The 21,750-nt window shown below is 60.1% G+C and overlaps 1 protein-coding gene across 2 annotated transcripts; it reads left to right on the top strand.

The window, feature by feature from the left end:
- Positions 1-5,111: 5,111 nt before the first annotated feature.
- On the top strand, positions 5,112-17,583 carry ZNF316 (zinc finger protein 316). Of its 2 annotated transcripts, none has more exons than XM_052659708.1 (6): positions 5,112-5,174; positions 9,096-9,402; positions 9,612-9,730; positions 10,410-10,536; positions 11,012-11,125; positions 13,694-17,583. In XM_052659708.1, exons 2-6 carry the CDS (start codon positions 9,123-9,125, stop codon positions 16,018-16,020), a joined length of 2,967 nt encoding a protein of 988 aa, XP_052515668.1. In that variant the 5' UTR covers positions 5,112-5,174; positions 9,096-9,122; the 3' UTR covers positions 16,021-17,583. The 2 variants fall into 2 exon arrangements, with proteins under 2 accessions (XP_052515668.1, XP_052515661.1); XM_052659701.1 differs by lacking the exon at positions 5,112-5,174 and adding an exon at positions 6,582-6,659.
- The last annotated feature ends 4,167 nt before the right edge of the window (positions 17,584-21,750 follow it).

The raw sequence follows: 21,750 nt of genomic DNA, 5'->3' as shown, positions 1-21,750 counted from the left end.
CTTGTTGCAGGTTGTGGGATCTAGTTCCCTGATCAGGGATGGAACCTGGGGACTTTGCACGGGGAGCGTGGAGTCTTAGCCACTGGATCACTGAGGAAGTCTCTCCATCAGCCCCCTTTTAGCACCCCCAAGAGAAAGACCTCCAGCTCAAGGTTAGTGCTGGCTGGGCGAAGGGGCCACGTCCAGTTTGGGTCTCTCTTTTTCTCATTCTTGCTGCTTCCTGCTCTCTCAGGCCGCACAGGCCCTGGCAGGCCCCGTCCGCCTCTCTCTCCTCCCTCTTTCCGGCTCACAAGCAGCAGGCTGGAGGGCGGACCAGCCCCAGTGCAGGCCCACTCATCCTCCTTTTCTCCCCAGATGGCCTCGTGTTGGCAGAGGTCTCGAGTGTGACTGGGCCCCTTTCCTCGGATGGTCCTTGTGCTTCTGGCCCATCAGCCGCCTCTCTCAGAGCCAGGCGACTGGCAGCACTGGGTACATCTAGATTTTCTCATGGCCCCAAATGGCATCAAACTCCTTGTCCATCTCCAGTCATCCACAGCGTGGAATACTGACGCCTCGTTTCCATGTATAATTGTGACCCCGGGGCTCTCTGTCGCTGCCAGGGAGGAGTGTAACGCTGAGTTCCGAGAGCCCCCAGTGTCAATCCAGAGCTTCCCCAGTGGCTCAGATGGTAAAGAAAGTGAAAGTCGCTCAGTCGTGTCTAACTCTTTGCGAGCCCGTGGACTATACAGTCCATGGAATTCTCCAGGCCAGAATACTGGAGTGGGTTGCTTTTCCCTTTTCCAGGAGATCTTCCCAACTCAGGGATTGAACCCAGGTCTCCCGCATTGCAGGCAGATTCTTTACCAGCTGAGCCACCTAGGGAAGACGAAGAATACTGGAGTGGGTAGCCTATCCCTTCTCCAGCAGATCTTCACGACCCAGGAATTGAACCGGGGTCTCCTGCATTGCAGGCAGATTCTTTACCAACTGAGCTATCTGGGAAGTCCCAGATAGTAAAGAATTTGTCTACAATGCAGGAGACATGGCTTTGATCCCTGAGTCGGGAAAATCCCCTGGAGAAGAAATGGCTACCCACTCCAGTATTCTTGCCTGGAGAATTCCAAGGACAGAGGAGCCTAGCGGGCTACAGTGCATGGGATCAAAAAGAGTTGGACACAACTGAGCAACTAACGCTTTCAATGTAAATTCAGATGGTCCCAAAGCCGAGCCTGCCTGTGGCTGGGGCTGGCGCCTTAGCTGAGTCTAGACTTGGCAGTTTGGTCACCAGGTTCTCCTGGGAACACAGTGACTCCCACAGGCCTGGATTTTTCCGTTGCTGGTCTCAGCCCTGTGAGCCTCCCTCCCCCATCAGTTTTCACACCTCGTCCTGCAGCTCTTCTGCCCCCAGAAGGTTCTCACACGCTTCGACAAGATCCTTAGGGCTTGGTGAGCCACGGCGCCCCCATCTCCCCCACTCCCCACCAAGTGGAGTGAGCACAGGGTCCCACGTTCATCCATGCACGATGCGTACGGGCCGAGTGTTAATGAGTGGACATACACCCAGATCAAAAACTCCCGTTGAGAAAGGGACAAGCAGGGGTCGGGCGGCTGGCCTCAGAGGGCGCGAAGGACGCTGTTGAGAACCCACAGGAAGAGTTGGCCAGAGAGGCCAGTGGCCAGGACTGGTGAGTCCATGGCGCCCAAGCACAGGGCCGCATGACATTTCAAGGAATATCACTGCAAGATGCAGAAAACGGGGAGGGGAGGAGGCGCATCAAGGCTGGAAGCTGGGTCTCTGGCTCCCCAGCACCCTGTGAAGACAGGCCCGCCTGGCAGGGGTCCTGCTCCAGGGTCTGTGCCCACAGGCACCTCGGGCAGCCAGCTGTGACCCCTGGCAGCTCGGGACTTAGGTCCTTGGCAGAGTCAAGGCCAAGTGACTTCAGATCATGCGAGGCCCAAGCGTGGTCCAGTTGGGACAGTCCTGAGTAGGCACAAAGGTGACGCCAGGCCTGTGGGGCAGGGATGGGGTCACCTGCAGAGGCTCAGCCAGTCTGAGGCTGTTGGCGAGGCCCATACATCCAATCCAGGTCCAGTGGAGCGTAAGAACGGAGTCTGGTGTGATCACAAGAGTGGGGAATTGTATTTGATTCCAAAACAAACACAGACACTAAGGAGCCTGGCAAGTGGCTCAGGTTTTATTCTTACAGAAGAGTGGGTGGACGCCCTGAGCACATGCGGCTCCTGCAGTCTTCACAGGCGTGAGGCAGAGGAGGACCGGAAGCCACGTTGCAACCTGTGACACGTTGAATACGGTGGGCTCCAGGACATCTGTGTGGACCCTCACTCTGTCCTGCGCAGGGCGAGCTTTGGGGACTCTGCCTGTCACAGGGCAGGAGGAAGGAGAGGCTCCGGGGGTGGGTGTGTGGGGAGGAGACCCTCCGGGAGGGGAGGAAACCGCAGGGCCTAGGGCAGCAGCCTCTGCTTGGCCTCAAGAGGCTGGTGGTCAGCTGAGGGAGGAGACTTGGGTAGGGACTGGGCGGGGTGGGGTGGGGGCACCGCCCAGTGGGCAGAGTTGGTGGACTCCACAGCTGGGAACATCTGCAGAGATCAGGGGAAGAAATCGGCTCTTAGGGGAGGGGTCAGGTGGGAACAGGCCAAGAGGACATGTGAGCAGACGCCGCAGTGCCAAGGGGTCCCTGCCCGACGAGGTGAAGTGTTCGAAGACAGGGTCTGAAGTCAGTTCTCTGTTTCACCTGCCCCCTCCCCAGTTTGGGCTTCCCAGTCCGTTAAGAATCCCAGTCAGTTAAAAATCTGCCTGCAGTGCAGTAGACCCAGGTTGGATCCCTGGGTTGGGAAGATCCCCTGGTGGAGGAAACGGCAACCCACTCCAGAATGCTTGCCTGGAAAACCCCATGGACAGAGGACCCTGGCGGCCTATCACAAGTGTCAGACATGACTTAGAAACTAAATCACCACCACCTCCTCCCCCATTTGTTTCCTATCTGGTTCTGGGGCCTGACTCTGACTACATCCCCTGCCCCCCATTAGGAGTGGGCTTGACCAGTGGGCAGCACTGGTAGGCTGGGAAGGGGAGGACATGCTGGGGCGGGGTGGGGGGCAGTCGCACCCCTCCTCCACAACCCCAGCTCCCACCCGGTGACGCCGCCTCCCGCCTCCAGCTCCCTGCAGGCCCCACAGCCTCCTTCTCCGCCCGCCCCTTCAGGTCCAGGTGCTGGTCTCCGGTGCCTCCATTCCTATCACTCCCCTTTTCCTGGCTCTGCCGCTCTCCTGAGTTATCTCCTCTTCAGAGCTTCTCAATGGGACCAGCTGGGGTGAAGGGGGTGGGGAGAGGGTCCCAGAGTCCAAAGCACAGAGGTCCACAGGACCGGATGGGGAGTGCCATGGACAAGTGGGCCTGCAGAAAGGTGGGGGGGATGGTGGGCATGGAGCACCTCAAAGCCCAGTCTCATCCACAGGGCCTGGTCACTTCTCAGGGCCCGGAGTAGGACCCTGCAAATCACAGGTGTGACACCGGCAGAACTTCTGATTTTTTCTGCCATCTTTTAATGAGACCTTCAATTTTTAAAGGTTTTTCCTTTTGATGTGGACCATGTTTAAAGTCTTTATTGCATTTGTTACAGTATTGCTTCCATTTTATGTTCTGGCTTTTTGGGATCGAGGTGTATGGGATCTTACTTTCCTGACCAGGGATCAAACCTCTCACCCTCTCCATTGGAAGGCAAAGTCCTAATCACTGGACTGCCAGGGAAACTATATATATATATATCTATATATATATATCTGCTTTATTGAGATATAACTGACATATAACATTGTATTCGTTTTAGGTGTTCAATGTAATGATTTGATGTGTACTGTGAAATGACTGCCACAGTAAGTTTAGTTAACCCTCATCACCACACAGTTACATTTTCTGCCCCCTTGTGATGGAAATCCCTATGCAGGCAGGTCTGAGTCCTCCGTGGTCTGAGCAGACCCACAGCCAGACTGCCAAGGGTCTGGAGGGAAGAAGCTGTCACTTCAAGCAGGTATGAACCCTCTGAGAGCCCAGTCAGACTGTGATGTTGATGTCCTGTCTTAAGGGGTGGGGGTATGGGGCATTAGTGAAAATCGAAGAAAAATGGTACCAGTGTGATGATAGCTGGGCAAGGCCCAGGGCCCAACCTCCGTGGGTGCAAGATGTCACCATAAGACGGCAGCTGCGGCCCTGGGGCAGGGTGGGGGGCAGATACAGGTAAGTTTTGGGGAGGGCTGTGGGCACCCGCTGAGTCTCCCACTTCGCCTTCTCACACCTCCTGGGCGGCCGTCTCCCCCTCCCGCCTCCCTCTGCTGGGGGAACACGTCCCTTCCTAGAAGCGGGCCCTCTTCCTGGTCACTTGGAAAGTTTCCAGATCTGAGGGCTTATTGCATTCATCCAGCGACCCCTGCCCAATGGCTGGCCCCCTCGGTCCGCGTCCTCCTCCATTCTGGGAACACCCCCCACCCCCACCTTCCATCCAGCGTTGGCCCCGCGCGAGCCGTGGGCGTCCGGCCCACCTGCTCTTGTCCTGCTGGCCCCTGCCCGGCAGGGATTGGCCCTGCCCCGTCCGGATCTGAGGGCACGCGGGCCTGCACGACGCCTCCGCGAGGCCACTCATAGGGGTCACCGCCTCCCTCCAGCATCGCGGGGCCTGGGATGGAGCCAGCAGGCTCTGGCGCTCAGCAGAGATCCTGGAATCGCGGTTCAGGGAGGAGGCTGCGCGGGTTCTGGGGAGCGGCGGTCCGGCCCGGGACCCCGCGGGCGTCTCCAGGGCCAGGGCGGGGCGGGGGTCCCCGGAGGTGGGGTTGGGTCCTGGGAAAGCGCGGGGGAGGGTCGCCACGCTCCCCAAGGCGGGGGTCCTGGTGCACACGAGCGCGCGGACCCAGGGCCGAGGGCGCCCTCGCGCGAGGGGCGCGTCCTCTCCCCCCACGCACGACCCTTTGAGGCCGCGCTGGACCCCGCGTGACCGGAAGTGCCCCCCCGTGGGCACTGGCGAGGCGGAGCCCGGCGGCGGCACTTCCGGTGCCCACGCGCCGCCGCCGCCGCGCAGCTCCGGGGCCGTCACTTTGTGTAGCGCGGGGCGCGCAGGCCCCGGCCCGGCCCCGGTGTCCGGCGGCGGCTCGGCGGCTGGCGCGCGCGGTGAGCGGGCGGCGCGGTGAGTGCGCGGCTGGGCCGGCGGGCGGCGCGCGCGGGCGGCAGGTGCGGGCGGGTCGGGCGCGGGCGTGGGGTCGCGGTCGCGCCGCCCCTCGACGCCGGCGCGCGAGGCCGCGGTGAGATCGCGGCGCGCGGCGGGGTGGACCCGGCCTGGACCTGAGGTTGGGGGGCCCAGAGCGGCGCGCTGGCCTGGCCTTGGGCGGCCGCGCCCACGCTCTGTGCAGCCGGTGGACCCCCGCCCCGGCCTGCGCGATGCGGGCGGGCTCCGACCCCCGGGGTCGGTCCGGGTTGGCAGCGCGGAGTAGGCGGGCAGCGGAGGACACACGCACGCGACTCCTGGGAGGTGCCCTCCCGGGTCTAGGCCGGAGGGGCGGGGGTTGGGCCGCGGCCGCCCCCGGGACACACCCATCCAGGAGGGGCTGTCACGGCCTGGCCCCTACTTCCGCGGGAGGCGGGGGCCTGATCAGCCCCCTGAAGGGTTAGAGATGGCTGGGCTGGCGCCCCTGGCAAGCCTGCTTAGTGACCTTGGGGGCCTTGTCTGGGTCTTCCCTCTGCAAATGGAGGCTCCGGTGGGCAGCTTGGCCGAGTCTTGTACCGCCAGGAGGCAGGTTTCGGAGCTCACGCCTGGGATCGGATGGGGTCCTTCCTGGGGTCGGATGGGGTCTGGGCTGCCTCGTGTGGTCGCAGAGATGGGAGAGGGGCTGGCCTTTGGAGGAGGACCCAGTGGGCAGAGGAGAGGGGAGGTATGCAGGGTCAGGCCCTACTGTGCCTGGGTGGGGAGACGTTAGTGCTGGGTTTGGTTCAACAAGTGTTGGCAGGTCTGGGGCGCTGGCTGCCAGGTGAGGGGCTGCCTTTGGGCAGCGGGCATGGCCCCGCGGATACACCTACACCAGGGGCACACCAGGAGGGTAGAGGGGCCCAAATCGTGGACAAGCAATGAGGATCCTGGTAGTCAAGGAAGAAGATGGAAGCCTGGAAGGCCTTGAATAACGGGTGTGGCCAGTGAGGCCACCAGAGGGTAGGAAGGGGCCCAGCTGCCCCTGTGCCCACCCATTCCTCCTGCTGCTCCCTGTAGGTTCCCTGGATATGGGATTTCAGTGGAGAGTTGCTGAAAGTTTCCCAAGTTTGCCGCCCCCCCTCCCCAACCCTGTTCTAAATTCTGCAGCATGGTACCCTAGGGTGCAGCCCCGCCCCACCTCCCAGGCAATAATGGCCTGGGATGACCTGCGGGGTTATGTTGATCAGGTTGCTTACCTGGCTTACCTGAGCGGGACGCCAGGCTGGAAAGAGAAGAGAGGGGAGCGCGCACCACATACCTGGCCTGGGGAGGCAGAAGGAACCTGGCAGCCAAGTTACTTAGTTACTTTTTCATAACCGTTCTGTTCCAGATGCTGGGTCAGGATGGAGGGATGTCTGGCTGGGCTGTCGGCAGGGTGACTGCCCATCTCCATGGCAGCCGGGTCTTTCCTTCCCTGGTCACCAGCAGGTACACCTCTTAGGAGAAGAGCCCTTGGGGCCTGACCTCCTTAGACGCACCACCAGTGGGTTCCAGGGTGAAGGACCCTCAACAGCAGTTAGTCTGTTCTGGAACGTGATAGTGGGGCCAGAATTCTGAGTCTTAAAAAGCTTATGTTTATTGCATTGACCGCAGACTATAGAATCACTCCTTTGGTAAATATCTGAGTGCTCACTCTGTGTCTGGCACAGAAGAGATTTGAGAGAGGAGCAGAGGGAGCTTCTGCCTGCCTGGAGTTGAATGTGTGCTTGGGGAGACAAGCAATAGCAGACAATTCAATAAGTGTATTAAAATGTAGGTGCTGAGAGTGCGGAGTCCTGGGAACTGTGCATGTCACAGGAGCCCAGGGGGGCTGCCTCCAAAGGCCCAATGAAGAGGGAAGGAGAGTGCCAGGGAGCGGGAGCAACATGTGCAAAGGTCTTGAGGTGGAACGAGCACGGGGTCACTTTATTGCAAAGCCACGAGTCCTCAGGTGCAGGCCCGGCCTGGGGGCGCCTGCTGTGGGAGATAGCTAGGCAGGAGGGGCTCTGCTGGGCTTGGCATGGCATCTGGGCTCAGCCTGAATTTGCAGCCTGAGGCCTGGATGAGAAGAACCTCCCTCTGGGCCTGAGGTGGGTGGTGATTGGGAAACCTCTGCCGAGCGTTTCTGACACGCCAAGTGCTGAGTAGGGCTCCGTCCTTCCACAGGCGGCCGAGGTGACACACGCACGTGTTTCTACAGCTCAGGCCCCTTCACGTGGCCAGAGAGCCGCGGAGCCCGAGGACACGGGCTCTGCGAGCGACTGGGGCAGAGGTGGCCCTCCTGGGTGTAGCGCCCACGACCGGCACGTTTGGTCCAGGGATACGGGACCGAGAATGGGGTCAGCGTGAGAGTCAGAACAGAGGTGGCTTCTGGGTGCCGGTGTGCCCCTGGACTTGGGTCCTGGTCTCTGGGAGGAGCTGTGCGAATGCTCAGAGTTCCCTCCCAATTACAGTGTGGATTTTAAAGTGGCAGCTCAGAGCACTTGAGAAAAATGAGCTCATGCTGCCTTATTAACAGAGACACGATGAGTTGTGCTAAGGGCTAATCAGTGAGCACTTCTCCTAGGAGGTGCCCAGTGGTCTGGACTGTTCTTATGACTGGCGGGCATCTTTCCGTGCGGGCCCTGTCCCGGTTTAGGGGTTCTGTGGTGGACACCATGTGCTGATAGAGCTGGCTGAGCTTGGGTGGGCCCTGGTATCCTCTGATCCTCCGGGGTTCCCACTCTCTGCCCAGGATCCTGGGGTCGCTGTGTTTGTAGTAGGCTTGGCTCACTTTGGAAGTGACCCCATTCAGGTCTGAGAGACTGATGAGCCACGCTGGCTGATGGCCCTTAGCCTCTGCGCTTTGCACTCAAAGCCCCTGCCTCTGTCTTGTCCCCAGCGCTCCATTGGGGTTGGCGAAGGATGCGCAGGTGGAAGAGAGGAGTGGTCCCAGGGCTCCTGGTATCCCGTCCGTCTTGGGTCCACAGCCCCAGGCTCTGTGCCCCAGGCAGTGTGGCTGTGTCCCGCCCCCACCCCCCACCCCCCGCCGAGTGCCTGGCTGAGCCGTCAGCGACATCCACGGGAGTTTCAGGTGCTGTGAGTCACCGGAGCTTTGATGACTCGACGCCTAGGGTTCTCGGATCCCTAAACGTGAACAGGGTTAGCAGGCGTTTTATTTCACCTTTGCTGGTCCAGCAATGAACCAGATCTCCATGACCTGCTGAGCTTTTTCTAGGCGCCCTGGACGTCACGAGGGGCGAGGGCTGTGCCATATGCCTGCTCCCAAAGGGGCCTGACCTGCTGGCTTGGCAGAGCAGGTGTTCCCGGCAGGGTGGTCTCACCTTCCCCGCCCAGGGCCATGGCCTGCACGCTCAGACTTTGGCTCCCATACTCCCTGCTGCCAGGTTTGTGTGTCCAGAGCTGGGTGAGCATCTCCTCCACTCATATATCGGGTGGGCTGTTCCTCACAGGCTGTGTGCACCCCTTTCACTTAATCTTAGCCAAAAGGCCGAGAAGTGATTGTGCGCACCCCTTTCAGCTAAACACAGGCTGGACCACCCTCTGGCACGTTGCCTGGACTTTATGCTTCCACATCCCTGTGGATAAAAAATGCAGGATTAATCCCCAATTTACTCCAAGAAAGCACAATGGTTCACAGCAAGTCTGTCCTGCTCCCAGGAAAGAGCCGCGGCCAAGTAACGGGGGTCACAGTGAGGGGCTCTTTGGCAGCATTTCTGGGGACAGAATCTAGGTTGTGCCCCCTGAGATCATGGAAAGAGCTCCTGTCCTGGTGCCCAGTGCCCTGCCCCTCAAGGCAGAGCAACCCCGCCTCCCCAGGAGGGCTGAAGGGCCCCGGAGCAGACGCGAGGGGGCCGCGCGTCACCGTTACTGTCTGTGTTTCAGGCCGAGTTGAGGCTCCTGGCAGAGGCGATGGCAGCCCCTCGCACGACTCCAGACTCGCCCGCTGCCCAGCTGGAGAGGCTGGACGGATCGGAGTGTGGTCCTGACCAGGAGGAAGACGAGGAGGAAGGAAAGGGGGAGGAGGTGGAGGCGCTGGAGAAGCGGCTAGTGGAGGTGGTGGTGGACGCGGATGTGGAGGTGGATGGCACGGTGGAGGTGGCACTGGCAGAAGAGCAGAGTCCAGCGTCAGGGGCCCAGGAGTGCCCCCGCGGTGGCAGGGACACCGAGTCGCCGGGCCTTCAGGAAAAGAGTAAGAGAAAGGAGCTGACCCCTGGGGAGGAAGTTTCGGGGGGCTCTAGGGGGCAGCCGGGAAGAGCTCGTGGACAGGGCAGAGCTGGGGCTGCGGGATCAGTGCCCCGCTCTTGAAGATGGGGCGTGGCCAGGAGCTGCCCATCCTGGCTGGATGGACATGTGTCCGTCCGAGGCTAAAGCCCGGCCCTCAAGAGTCTCTCCGCTCAGCCCTGCAGGCCTCCTGGGCTCCAGCCACGCCAGGGGATGAGGACCTGGAGCGGGAGGGGGAGGGGGACGAAGAGGAGGAGGACGAGGACGAGGTCGACTCCCTGACGTCTGGGTCTCAGGTGAGCTGCCCCCTGGTTTGGAGCTCAGTTAACCAGGCAGGGGTTCCGGGGCGGGGGGAGGGGGCGGGATCCACCCCTCCTGTTGCGGAAACCCCCTGCTGGCAGGGCAGCCCCAGCTGTGAGCCGGGTCAGGGCCGCGGGAAGCAGTTGGCCGTCTCTAGTCCGAAGCCCAGGGGTTATGGTTCTGCTGTCCTGGGCCTGACCCTTCCCAGGCCACTGTCCTGATTGGGCGCCAGTGCCCACACTCTGCTGGTGCCAGCTGTCCACCCCGGCGTGAGCTCTCACACCGCTGGTGTGACCCCTGGCTTGAGGCAGACAGGGACGCGGGAGGGGTGAGGTGGCCATGCAGCACAGCCGAGGGGTCCTGGGCGTCGTGGTCCTGGGACTTTGGCGTGAGACCGCATGCCGCCCCACCTGAGCTGAGCGATCTCCCTCTCTGAGCCTGAGGTCCTGATTGCTGAATGAGACTGGCCTGGGCAAGGCCTGGGAGCCCCTAGTTCCATTGGGCGTTTGTAGGCTTGCCAGTGATGGGGTGCTGGGCTGTGTCCCCGTGAGCCCCACATTGCAGGGCGAGCCCACTTCCCACTGAAGTGATCTCCTGTCCTGTCTTGGTGGGGGTGCGCCCCTGCCTCTCACCCAGGTCAGGGAAGGACAGTGGCCAGGGTGCTTTGTTTCCCAGGGGCTGGTGACCTTTGAAGACGTGGCTGTGTACTTCTCCCTGGAGGAGTGGGAAAGGCTGGACGCAGACCAGCGGGAGCTCTACAAGGAGGTCATGCGGGAAAACTATGGCATCCTGGTGTCCTTGGGTGAGCAGAGCCCTCCGTCCACAGGAGGCATGCTAGCCTGACGGCTGCCTGGGGCTTAGCTGTCTGAGGGTGGTTTGTGGAGCCTGAGGGTCCTGGAGAAGGGGGTGCTGGTGCCACCTCACCTCCCAGGGAAGCCCTGGGGACCAGCCTGGCTTCCGGCCAGGGTGTGTCGTGGGGGGCTCACTGTGGCCCGGCAGCACCGTGGTCCAGGTTCCATGTCCTGGGGAGCGGCTGGTCCTGTGTTGGTCTCTGTGCTCCGCTAGGAGGCCTTGAGCGTCGAGGAGTCGGGAGGCAGAGGAGAGGGGTGGGGCCCGCTGTGGAGGGGGCTTGGCAGGGGAGCTGGGGGTGTGGGAGTCCCATCGGGGAGGTGGGGGGCAGGTTCTGGAAGGGATGGGACAGGAGTGCTGGAGGCAGGGCTGTGCGGGTCGGGGTGCGAGTACAGCCCTGCAGCTGCCGCCTGTTCTCTTTGGGCCAGGATACCCAGTCCCCAAGCCCGATCTGATCTTCCGGCTGGAGCAAGGAGAGGAGCCGTGGGTCCCGGACAGCCCCCGTCCCGAGGAGGGAGACATCGTCACTGGCGTCTACACAGGTGAGCGTTACACAGAGTCTTGCAGGTTTTCTGGCAGACTTCAGCCTGCACCTTTGCTGCAGCCCCAGAGAGGGGCCTGGTGCTGCTGGTCTGTGCTGCTGGGGGGCTCCGTGGGGACTGCACAGTGCTAGGGGCTTATCCTTGCCTTTGAGGGTTGGCTCCTCTTGGTTCCAGTCTGCAGAGGCTTAAGGGCTGGGAAGTCTGTAGCAAACCTCGAGGCTCCTGTTACAAGTCTTTAAAAATAATGCTGTCTCCTTGCCTTGCCCTCTGGTAGGTTTTGTGTGCCTGAGGGTCAGCTCTCGTGGCTTCCCCACCCATTCGGCCATCTCTCGCTGGGAGGCCTGGGACCGGGGGCCAGCGTCCCAGAGGGCAGTGTTCAGGGTGGTGGATTTCTCCTGAGACCCCGGACCCGGCTCTGTTGCTCCAACTTTCTGGGCCTCATTTTGTAGTCCTGTGGAGAATAGAGTTTGAAGGAAACCCGTAGTTTCCTGCCCTGAAGCTGTCGGACTGTTGGTTCTATGGAGGTGCCCCGCGGGGTCTGTGAGCTGTTCCGGGAGGTCGGGAGGTTCAGTGGAGGCCCGGGCACAGTGCGTGTGTTTGGCTTTAGTCTTGGGTGATGCTTGCCTTGTGCGGGCTCCGAACGTCTCATGCCACTCATGTACCTGGAGCAGCGTGTAGATGTTTTAAATAAAATACAGGAAGACACAAACAGCACTGTGCCTACATGTGTACTCTTCAGAGTATTTCCTCGTATACTGTTTATTCTCATAACAGCTCTGTGAAATAGCAGGGGAGGAACGATTGGTCTCACTTGACAGTGGAGGAAATCAGCTTTTGAAGTAGTGATTCAGTCACTCGCCCACGGTGGGCTTAGGCCGTGGGCCTTACGTTCCACTGTGCTGTGGGCTGGCCTTCCTGCCCTGGATCCCCGAGTTCTCTGGGTCCCTGTGGGAATGTCTCCTGGCCTTCAGAATTGGGGGGCGGGCCTCTGGCTGGTGGGAAATGCTGCTGCTGCCTCCAGGCTGAGACTGGGATGTAGGTGATGTTTCTCAGAGGGTCTTAGCAGGAGGTGTGCCCTGTTTCAGGGGTCCAGCTCTGAAATGCCACCTGGGGAGAGATACTGCAGGTCTTCATTGGCTGGTCTCTGAACACGTGGTTGGGTGTGTCCGCCTTCTCCACATGTCTCGGGGAGAAGGATGGGCAGGTTGTCAGGCTTGGAACATGGCCCCGGCTGAGGCAGTCCTCACCTGGTGTCAGAGTCCTCAGGAGTGGAAGTGTCAGGGAGACGAGGTGCCAGGCTCCCTTCCCCAGGGTGCACTTGTCCACTCCCCACGTGGGTTTTGGAAGAGGCAGTGGAGAAAGCCCCAAGCCCTTTGTCAGAGCACCTCCTCCACCCCGGCTCCAGCCTCGCCAGTAGACCTGATGGGTCCTCACTCGGATCCCAAACAGGCTTGCATCTGGGAATGGGTGGAGCCCTGTCCCCACCACAGCCTGGAGTGATCCTTCCAGGTGCTGGAATTCTGAGGTGCACTGCATGGTGCGTGGCCGTGGTGGACAGACGCAGGCAGAGGGCACCCGAGGAAGGTGGCCACAGGTGCTCTGAGCACCGGGGCTGCTGCGGGCCAGGCCCCTTGTGTGACATAGCGCCTGCTCTGTAAATACTAGTTCTCTCCTGGGCGTATCATGACTGCAGGCATATCACCCCATTTATAAACCAATTCTCTGTCTGCACTGTTCACTGAAGGGTGAGATCAGGAAACTGCTGGTGGAGGAGGGACGGGATTGCAGGGTCCCGAAGTGGGTCCTCGGCCTTCTATGACGGGAAGATGTTTGTAGCTCACCCAGTCTTAGTCAGTTTGGGACCATTTCTCAAGTGCACAACGGCTCAGAAGAAAAACAAACAGGCTTCAGGGAGGCTCGTCTCTGCCCGCAGAATAATCAGAGCATAGTTAGGGTGAGTGCAGAGAGCTGAGGCCTCCAGGCCCTTTAGGTCCTTGCTCAGGGCAGCCTTTCTTGGTTCTGCCCTGGGGGTGGGAGCGGGACCCAGAGCTGGAGAGACGCTGAGCAAAGCTTAGGTGCTCAAAACGTCAAGTCCTCCGTGACCCGGCCGTGCTGGGGCTGGGGTCTTGGCTGCCTTGGGCCAAGCAGGCCAGGAGGTGGGGTTCTCCAGGAGAGAGGGGGCTTTGGGAAAAACAGAGCAGGCATCTCAATCTATTTTTCTGGCCTGTGGTCTCACAGGAGCCCCCAGGCAACGTCACCCACTTTGTAGGTGTCCCTGTTCTTCAGTGAGGTGGCAAGCCCTGGAGGGAGCTGGAGGTGTGGAAAAGGGAAAAATTAGTTGAGGCCATGTGAGGCAAGTTCGAGAAGGGAAGGAACACCTAGGAGGGATGGAGAAATCTCCTGTCTGCAGAGTTCCGCCTACCTGGGGTAGGGACGGAGGCACCCTGAATTCCGCCCGGTGCTCCGGCAGCCTGGTGTCCCCGCAGAAACAGCTCCTTGCAGGAGCCGGTAAGGGGCTGCTGGCACGGTGTCTTCTCACCTCTCCTGTGGTCTTCTCGTCGCCTTCAGGGGCCTGGTTCTGGACTGATGACATAGAGGACCATGAGGAGGACGACGATGAAGACTTCCTGGCAGAGGTGGCAGAGGAGGAGAACGAGCCCCCGGGGCTGTGGTCGGCGGCCTACGGAGTGGGCGATGTGCCTGGGACCTGGGGCCCTGATGACTCGGATTCTGCGCAGACTCCGGAGGGCTGGGGTCTGGACCCCGGCGGGCTCGGGGTCCTGGCCCCGGGGTCTGAGTCGAAGCCCTTTCTGCCGGACCGGGAGCCGGGTGCGAGCCTCCTGGCGCCCTGGGCGTTCCCAGCCGCGGTGGCCGCGCCAGCCGGGCGCCCGGAGACGACCTGCGACGTGTGCGGCAAGGTGTTCCCACACCGGTCCCGGCTGGCAAAGCACCAGCGCTACCACGCGGCAGTCAAGCCCTTCGGCTGTGACGAGTGCGGCAAGGGCTTCGTGTACCGCTCGCACCTGGCCATCCACCAGCGCACGCACACCGGCGAGAAGCCCTTCCCGTGCCCAGACTGCGGCAAGCGCTTCGTGTACAAGTCGCACCTGGTCACGCACCGTCGCATCCACACGGGCGAACGGCCTTACCGCTGCGCCTTCTGCGGCGCGGGCTTTGGGCGCCGCTCCTACCTGGTCACGCACCAGCGCACGCACACAGGGGAGCGGCCCTACCCCTGCCCACACTGCGGCCGCAGCTTCAGCCAGAGCTCGGCGCTTGCGCGGCACCAGGCGGTGCACACGGCCGACCGGCCCCACTGCTGCCCCGACTGCGGCCAGGCCTTCCGCCTCCGCGCCGACTTCCAGCGCCATCGACGGGGTGGCGGCTGTGCGGAGCCGGGCAGCGAGGGCCCTCGGCGGGAGCCCTGCAGTGAGACGGGGCCCGCAGCGGGGCCCGAGGAGGCCGAGGCAGGGCCAGAGGGGCTGGAGGGGCCCGAGATCGATGAGGCGGACGGAGAGACTGAGGGAGAAGCCGAGGCGAGAGAGGCGGCGGTGGAGGCGCCCACCCCGCGGAGCAAGGACGACCCTGAACCGGACAGGCGGTTTCTGGGGCTGGGCAATGGCCTGGGGGAGGGCGAAGGCCCTTCTTCGCACCCGCTCGGCTTCCACTTTCCCATGCACCCCAAATCTTGGCTCCACCCGGATGGCTTTCCGATCCTGGGCCTCCCGGACTTCGGGGAGCGGCTGCCGGCCGACGGGCGGCCCCTGCCCGGACCCCTGGGGGGCCGGCTCTCCCTGGTGGAGGGTGCCGGGCTGGCCTGCGACCCTTTTGGCGGCGGGGCCGGGCCTGGAGGCGCCAGCGGCCTGCGCGCGTTCGGGCCTGCTGTCGGGGGCCTGCTGGCGGAGCCGGCACCCGCCGCGCTAGCCGAGGAGGAGAGCCCGTGGATCTGCTCCGACTGCGGCAAGACGTTCGGGCGCCGCGCGGCTCTGGCCAAGCACCAGCGCTACCACGCGGGCGAGCGGCCGCACCGCTGCGCCGACTGCGGCAAGAGCTTCGTGTACGGTTCGCACCTGGCGCGCCACCGCCGCACGCACACCGGCGAGCGGCCCTTCCCGTGCCCGGAGTGCGGCGCGCGCTTCGCCCGTGGCTCGCACCTGGCGGCGCACGTGCGCGGCCACACGGGGGAGAAGCCCTTCGTCTGCGGCGTGTGCGGCGCTGGCTTCAGCCGGCGCGCGCACCTGACGGCGCACGGGCGCGCGCACACGGGCGAGCGGCCCTACGCGTGCGGCGAGTGCGGCCGCCGCTTCGGGCAGAGCGCGGCGCTGACGCGGCACCAGTGGGCGCACGCGGAGGAGAAGCCGCACCGCTGCCCCGACTGCGGCAAGGGCTTCGGCCACAGCTCGGACTTCAAGCGGCACCGGCGCACGCACACGGGCGAGAAGCCCTTCCGCTGCACCGACTGCGGCCGCGGCTTCGCGCAGCGCTCCAACCTGGCCAAGCACCGGCGCGGCCACACGGGCGAGCGGCCCTTCCCGTGCCCCGAGTGCGGCAAGCGCTTCTCGCAGCGCTCGGTGCTCGTGACGCACCAGCGCACGCACACGGGCGAGCGGCCCTACGCCTGCGCCAACTGCGGCCGCCGCTTCTCGCAGAGCTCGCACCTGCTCACCCACATGAAGACGCACCGCGGCGCGGCGGGCGCGCCGGTCCAGGCGCCCGCGGCGCCCGTGCCCAAGGCCGAGGCGCCCGCCAAGGGGCTGCCGAGCGCGGGCGCAGGGACCGGGCCCGAGGAGCACGGCAGTACCCTGCTGGAGTTCGCGGGCGGAACGAGCTTTGGCTCCGAGCCGACGGCCGCCTTCGCAGGGCCTTCGGGCATCTACGAGGAGACCATCCTGTGAGGGCCTGTGACGGAGGCGCAGGCCGCTAGGCCGCCGGCCTTTTGCTCCTCTGGCCTCGGGGGATGCTGAGGGCCCCAGCCTGGTGCGGTGCCTTACTCTCAGCCCCGGTGCACCGGCCTCAGGCTTCCCTCCTGCTCGGCCCTAGAGAACCGGCCGCCGAGCTCGCATGGCCGTGCGGGGGGCGCGGGGGGCGAGGCGAGCCGCGCGCGGAGCCGATGGGGCAGGGGCGGCCACCCCGATGGGAGACTGCGACCTCCCTGGATCGATGCGGTGAGGCCACGCGGTGGGGACCGCCGGCGATGTTATTTATTTTACCTGGGTTCGATTTGGGTGGTCCAGGGGAGAGGTGGCATGTGAGTGAGTAATGGGGGTTTAAGGTAACGGCGAGGGAGGGGAAGGCCTTGCGTCAAGGGAGGGTGGGGTGGTCGAGGGGTTTGGCTGACGACTTCTTCCCATTCCTCAGCGGGAGACTTCAGGGATCTCCTGGCCCTTCAGAGTATGTCCAGGAAACGTTAAGGACTGTGCGTGGCGAGGGGAGACCTCGTGGGTTTTCAGAGGACGGTATTCCTCCCTAATCCGGGGTGGGGGAAGCAGAGATGCACCTGGGAAAGCTTTTGTTCTGTGACCGCGGATATTTATTTCCAGTGCTTGTATGGCCTGAAGAATCTGGAAGGAGGAGAAAAAGGCCAGAAACCAAACGGTGGCCCCATGCAAGGTGGGGTAGGATCGGGTAGCAGGTGTCCGCAGGGTCCCCAGGGACCTTGAAGCCTTACTCTCCAGGGTCCTCACTCTGCTCACCCCACTGGAGCGCCGAGATCCAGCCTGGTGGCGTGGGGTTTAGTCTTAACTCCCCCTTGGAATCCTTTGGTGCCCTTACCCCGGGCAGCTGGAGGCACGCACTCAGAGATTCCCCCACAGCGCTGCCTTCGGCTCCCCGGCTCCTGTGCCCGCACGGGGGCGGGACATACAGGGCCCTGCTCTTCTGAGCCCGTGGCTCACTTAGATCCAATAACCCAGCGTAAAGTGACAGAGGTCGGTAGCAAGGTCGTTTCTTAACGTCCCATGATTAGGGCTGCGACCGCCCAGCCCCCTCACCCCCAGGCTCCTTTCACTCTGCCTCTGTTTTCCTTCTACGCTAGAAGCCAGCAGTGTTTCTGTTTAGATTCCCATTTCACAGAGTGGGCGATAAGCCGTCCACCTTGGGGGGTTCCGAGCTGAGCCCGTGGCTCAGTGACTGACCAAGAATCCAACTATGCAAGGCCCGCGGCCAGCACCCACCTTCCGGGCTGGCCGTTGGAAGCCACCAGGTCACCTGCAAGACACCTGCCCCACCCCACCTTGATGTTTTTTTGGCCAATATGAGTGGGGCCAGAAAACCGAAATTTTGAAGCAACCTTATTCCCTTCTAGACCTAGTTCCTTCTGTGTGAGTGTAGATGTGGCCGTGGGGCCTGAGAGCCGGCAGCCAGACTGCTAGAGGCTGGGCGGTAGGAGGCAGCGTAGTCACCGTAGTCGGTGGGTGGGAGGAGGGCCTGGACTGCCGGATGGTGGTGGTGAGAATCAGCCTGGCCGATGGGGGTGGAGTGGGTGGGGTGGGGGGTGAGGAGGACAGGGGTTCCCAGGGAGGCACCAGCGGTGTTGGCTGGTGCCCTCTGTCCCTGGCCTCTCTCCCGCTGTGGGAAGGCGGCTCAGGAAGGGCCCAGGGCAAGGTGGGCCAGCCCTGCTTGGCCAGGGTCCGGTCCATGCCCATCCTGCATGGCCCAGCCTTTGAGCACAGACCTGCAGCCCTGCCCCGCAGCTGTTGGCAGGAGGAAGCACCTAGCTTTAATAAAGAGTGGACAAACGAGCCTTGTGCCTGGACTCCGTGTTGTTGCCCCTTCTCTGGCCCCTCTGGGAGGCCCTGCAGGGCTTCAGGCCCGTCTTATTTCTGCAGATGATGTTAGGAGTGTCTCTCTTCAGAACCTAGAATTGGCCTGTGCGGAGTCAGCCCAAGAGAGCTTCGACCCGTACCGCCCGTGTCCACCAGGCCTTTGCGGGAGTCCCCAGCGGGCCTCTACACTGCCACCTATTCCTTGTAACACGCACACCTGTGTTGGGATATAGCCTCTAGGGTTATTTTGGCCAGGCCCCATTCCTGGTGGTCCAGACCTCTCTCCTGAGACCCCAGCACCACACAGGTTTATCCAGGCTCACTTGCTCTGTGCAGGCTAGAGCTCACCTCCCTGTACCTCAGACGCCTTCCTTTGAACTGACTCGTTTATTTCTCACCACACGGTGTCCCCGCGCCCAGACCTGACCCTCCCATCCTTTCCCCAGGGAATTGAAAAATACGAACTATGAAGTCAATTCTCTTTTCAAATGTGGTTTGGAAGCATCAGAACAGAACCCAGTATTTCAGTAGCAGATGGACATTAAGACCTAGTGGAAACTGGATGGCCCTGAGGAGCTTAACGACTCTTCGGAAAAGTTATTCCCTGATAGAGCGTGCAGTTGTCCAGCCAGATACTTGATTTTAGGGGGGAAATAAGGCAATCCTGATGGTTATATAAGAAAAGGTAGACTACCTCCCTGGTTTTGAGAGGATTTCCAAATTTCTGGAGTCCTGATTCATTCCACAAATGTCAGTCTAGCATCTCACATCATGGCCAAGCAGGATCGGAAGCCTCCAGGGCCCCGTGAGACATGGGCCGTGAAGGCGGCACTTTGAGAACTGTGAGGTCCTGAGCACCCTCTGGTCTCCACTTAACCTTTATTGCTTGAATCTTCCCATCCTCCTCCTCTTCTCCTGACACCCTTCCACGTAATCCCTTCAAACATTTCCTTATAACTTTTTTTTCTTTTCCTAATTGGCTACATATGGAATAAAAATATTTTGAAGTTTTGGATTATATTTATTAAATAAAGCTTTATGATCCTTGTTCATTATTTAATTTTTCCCCCTGATTTCAAAACGCATGCTAGTTGTAAAATTTCCAACAGTACAGAAATGAGTTAAGTACACGCTCTTCCTGTAGCCCCACCGCATCCAGCCATCAACCACGGTTGCTGCAGGCATGGGAGCACATTTCTTCACATGGAAATGTTTTAAAACTCAGGACATGCTTTACATGTTCTATATCACTTGTTTTTTTCATCTAGCCACGATACACGCTTTCTTACCTGACAGAGCTTCCTCACTCTGAACTGCCCCATCATAGCATCTTCATTTTGTGGATGTACCATCATCACCTGTGGAGCTCCTCCATCAATGGCTGTTTGTTTCCAACTTCTCACTGTTGCAAACAGTGCTGCAACATAGGTTCCTGTACGTGCATCTGTGCAGTTATGTAGATTTTTAAGGTACCAGTTGATATGAGATAAAACCCTGGAAGTGCTGATGCTGGGTCAAAGGGCATTCATACTTAACTTTTGAGATGCAGCTAAATGGCCATGGAGGACAGCTTCCCTAGTGGCTCAGATGGTAAAGAATCTGCCTGCAATGTAGAGACTTGGGTTCGTAGGTCGGAAAGATCCCCTGGAGAAGGGAATAGCAACCCACTCCAGTATTCTTGCCTGGAGAATTCCATGGACAGAGGACCCTGGACGGCTGCAGTCCCTGGGGTCACAAAGAGTCGGACACGACTGAGAAATTAACACGGCTAACTGCAGCCTGGTGCCATGTTCTCCCAGAACAGCGAGAAAGTGCTGCCAGTCTGTGGCCGCTTCAACACATGCCATCAGCATTCCATTTAACTTGGTTCTGCATTTTACAGAGTGCTGAATGGCTTGCATCTATTTCTTTTAAACATAAACAGGGTTTTGTAAAAGCAAAAACAAAACCTTGTGGCCTCTGCTAAGAATTTTCTGTGGCTGTGGATAGAAACTATCTCTACCCAGACCGAGTTGGCTTCTCTTGGATTACGGCTCCTTCACTATTTGTGTTTGTGTCCTGTGTTTCCCAGAGGGCCCTGAAGCAGGGGGCCAATAGGAAGTCTCCTTTCTTTCTGTTCATTCATTCATTCATTCAGCAGAATCCTTGAGCAGAACCCCCTACTGGAGTTTCCCTCTGGCTATGCTAGGGGCATGTTCAGTCTTCAAGCTCCTTAAAACATTCTACTTCGCTAACTCAGCACTTTGAAAACTGGATTCTAACCCACAGTGAGAAACCCCTCTTACATAGTGCATATATGCATGCAAACACACACACATTTTAATGAGCCACTCCTAAATCCTTGCATTTTTTTATCCCACCATATTTATTTCATTAAACACACACACACACACACACACACACATACCTCACCCCATAATGAGTCATGACCTGCAGTGTGGAAACCATGGTTGGAATTCCCCTACACTCCAGCCCTCTTCTGAACTATGAGAGGGGGTGCTTTCCCAACGTCCAGGCAAGCAAAGACAAAAGACTGGGCTGGGACTCTGCAAGACTTCTGTTCACATGCACCTCCGTCTGAGCCCCTGTGTCTAAGGTCATGAGGGAACTTGGGTGGACCTTGGTAACCTAGGCAGTGGGTGGGGTGTGGGAAGCCAGGACAGTGTACCCTTTTGGAAGCCCAGAGCCCTGCTTTCCTCCCTTCTGTCCTCTTCCTCCTGTTCCCTCTCAGAGAGGGAGATGCCAGAGCTGGCTGGCGTAATAGCTGCTCACACCTCTACAGCATCTGTGTCCTAGATGCTGTTCTGAGTGCTTTACGTGAACAAACTGGATACAACACATTACTTTTAGTCCCATTTTGCACATGAGGAAATTGAGACACAGAAAAGTCTCCTGCCCAAGATTTGCCACGATACAAGCCCAAGCAGTGGTTCTCCAGTGTGTGCCTGACACTTTTGGAAACTGGAGCTGATAGAAAAGCCACCTCCTTTTACGGAAAACATCTTTCTAGGGGCAACCCAACCCCCCCCCCCCGCCCCCCCATCCTGGGTGGGCTGACCCCATGACAATGGCTCAGGGGAGAGCAGAGGACCTAAGTAAGCAATTAGCTTGGTTCCTTCATTGTTGTTGTTGTTCAGTTGCCAAGTTGTGTCCAACTCTTCGAGACGTCATGCTCTGCAGGGTGCCAGGCTTTCCTGTCCTCCACTATCTTCCAGAGTTTACTCAAACTCGTGTGCATTGAGTCAGTGATGCCATCCAACCATCTCATCCTCTCTCGGCCCCTTCTCTTGCCCTCAAATCTTTCCCAGCATCAGGCACTTTTCCAATGAGTCGGCTCTTCATCGTAAAGGGGGAAGAAGTCCTCTTTCAAGTTAGAGGGGGTGTTGTTTTCTAGGTTGGTGGGATGTCCTTTGTGTTGCAAGCAGATGCTGTGTTTGTCTTGTGGGGAGAGCCTGGCTTGGATTTGCAGAGAGAGAAGGCTGATGATACTCCTTGAGAGAGCTGTTACCCAAGTCCTAAAGGGATAATGTTTTGCTCTAAGGACAGTTGGAGGTGGGTTTCCATAACCTGCAGCAGGCAGAGACCTGACCAGTATGGGGGAGCCTGGGAACTTTCAAAATTTTAGTAGAGGTTACAGAGATTAGATGCCCACCTTCCTGACTTCCCGCATTTGGAGGGCTCAAGCTCTCAGGGAGGCACAGGGCCCTGACTAGGACATCTATCCTGGACTGCATGGCTTGGGATCCCAGGGGACCTACATGCCCCTCTGAAGGTGCCCTCAGAGGTGGCTATGCAGAAACCAGGTTGCTGCACGTGTGATGGTCACAGGGCACCAGGCAACCAGAATGCATTCTTATTTGC

Source organism: Budorcas taxicolor, chromosome 2 (assembly GCF_023091745.1).
Source record: "Budorcas taxicolor isolate Tak-1 chromosome 2, Takin1.1, whole genome shotgun sequence".
Classification (NCBI taxonomy): domain Eukaryota; kingdom Metazoa; phylum Chordata; class Mammalia; order Artiodactyla; family Bovidae; genus Budorcas; species Budorcas taxicolor.
This window is presented reverse-complemented; position numbering and strand designations above follow the sequence as displayed.